The sequence below is a fragment of the Aplysia californica genome, unplaced genomic scaffold (genome assembly GCF_000002075.1).
Source record: "Aplysia californica isolate F4 #8 unplaced genomic scaffold, AplCal3.0 scaffold00830, whole genome shotgun sequence".
Taxonomy (NCBI): Eukaryota; Metazoa; Mollusca; class Gastropoda; order Aplysiida; family Aplysiidae; genus Aplysia; species Aplysia californica.
In genome coordinates, this window is record NW_004798100.1 from 117,154 (window position 1) to 118,784 (window position 1,631).

At 55.2% G+C, this 1,631-nt stretch overlaps 1 protein-coding gene across 1 annotated transcript in view; it reads left to right on the top strand.

Moving 5' to 3' along the window:
* Window positions 1-1,368, top strand: part of LOC101846101 (transcription factor btd) — a gene marked incomplete in the record, with an annotated part of 2,504 nt that extends 1,136 nt beyond the window's left edge. The window contains 1 exon segment of the mRNA XM_013088906.2: window positions 1-1,368. Coding sequence (XP_012944360.1) covers window positions 1-1,272 — 1,272 coding nt within the window.
* Between the last annotated feature and the right edge of the window lie 263 nt (window positions 1,369-1,631).

The window sequence follows — 1,631 nt, forward strand, 5'->3', positions numbered from 1 at the left end:
CCTCATCAACTCCCAGGTCACTCCCCTGTCGATCCGCGTCTCCACCCCGCCCACCCCTTCCTAACCCCGCCCCTCACGCCTCTTTGCGGGGATCTGTCTCTCCTAGAGCGACCCGTCCCTCGCCGGTGCAGGCGCTGCCGCTGTCCCAACTGTCTGAAGAGCTCGGCCAACCCCTCAGCCACGCCCACCAAACGCCGCATGCACGTCTGTCACTACCCGGGGTGTGGCAAAGAGTACGGCAAGACCTCCCACCTCAAGGCCCACCTCCGCGGTCACGCCGGGGAACGCCCCTTCGTCTGTCGCTGGCTGTACTGTCAGAAACGCTTCACGCGCTCGGACGAACTCCAGCGGCACCTGAGAACGCACACGGGCGAGAAAAACTTCCAGTGCAACGACTGCGGGAAGCGGTTCATGCGCAGTGACCATCTCAGCAAGCACATTAAAACTCACGAGGTGAAGAAAGAGGGCGGAGGCGACAGACGCGAGCAGGAGGCGGGGTCCAGCGAGGACGGAGAGAGAGAAGGACACGACGGAGAGAGAGAAGGGCACGACGGAGAGAGAGACGGACAGGACGGAGAGAGAGAAGGACACGACTTCCCAGCGCGGGAAAACTCCTCGCTCGACCTGGACTACGACGAGAAGATGACCCACACAGACGTGAGCAGCGACAACCAGGAGAGCAACCACGGGACCACCGACTTCGACGATTCTGACGATATGGACGATGACGAATTCGACGACGACGACAACGATGAGGAAGACATTGACGTGGGGTACGAGTGTGTAGATTACTACCGAGATCTCTACGACGTGGGCTCCAGGCACAAAGACTCCATGTCCGTCTCCAGCGCCGCCATAGAGCGTGGGGACAGCACATCTCCCAATGACGTAGAACACCACATAGATCGCCTACGTCAGGACCCACCGTCCTCTGATTCGGAGAGGAGTACCACCACACACACAGACACGACCTCACACAAATCAACGTCGTCCTCTTTACCTAGTTCTGGCAACTCGCTCGTTACGACGACACCCTCTCTGTCAAAGAACGGACACAACCACTCGACGGACTCCACGCGAGGCGAGCATCATCATTCTCCCGCTCACGATTTATTGATGAAAGAGTCTGCTGCTCACGAACAGAACAACAGAGACATGTTGGTGAATGATCTGACTCACATGAATCGTCAGCCGTCTGTGTGCATGGAGGGAATTCCTCTGTCGGGATCGCCTCACGAGGATAAAGAGAACAAGCCGACCACACGGACGTAACACCCATGTCGGACTCAGTGATGTGCGGTGAGGTTCACAATTTTTTAAAGCCAGGATTCGTAGGAATCGACTCCGAACCCAATTACTTACTTTCTAATGATGTGATTTCTGCCAGTGGTTACCTGGTTGGTTCCGAACATCTTCAGGATTTCCTACCAACTGAAAATGTTTGTTGTGTCCCGCGCGCTCATATGACCTTATGCAGTTGTGAGCACCGTAAAACACTTACAATATTTTTAGGTTTTTTTTAAACGCCACAATACGACAGATTCGTCTCGCCACCTAGAAAAACAAACGTGTTTGGTGGGTGGTTGGCGGGTGCTCTGGTGTGGTTCGCTTCTTCTTTCCTATCAAATATC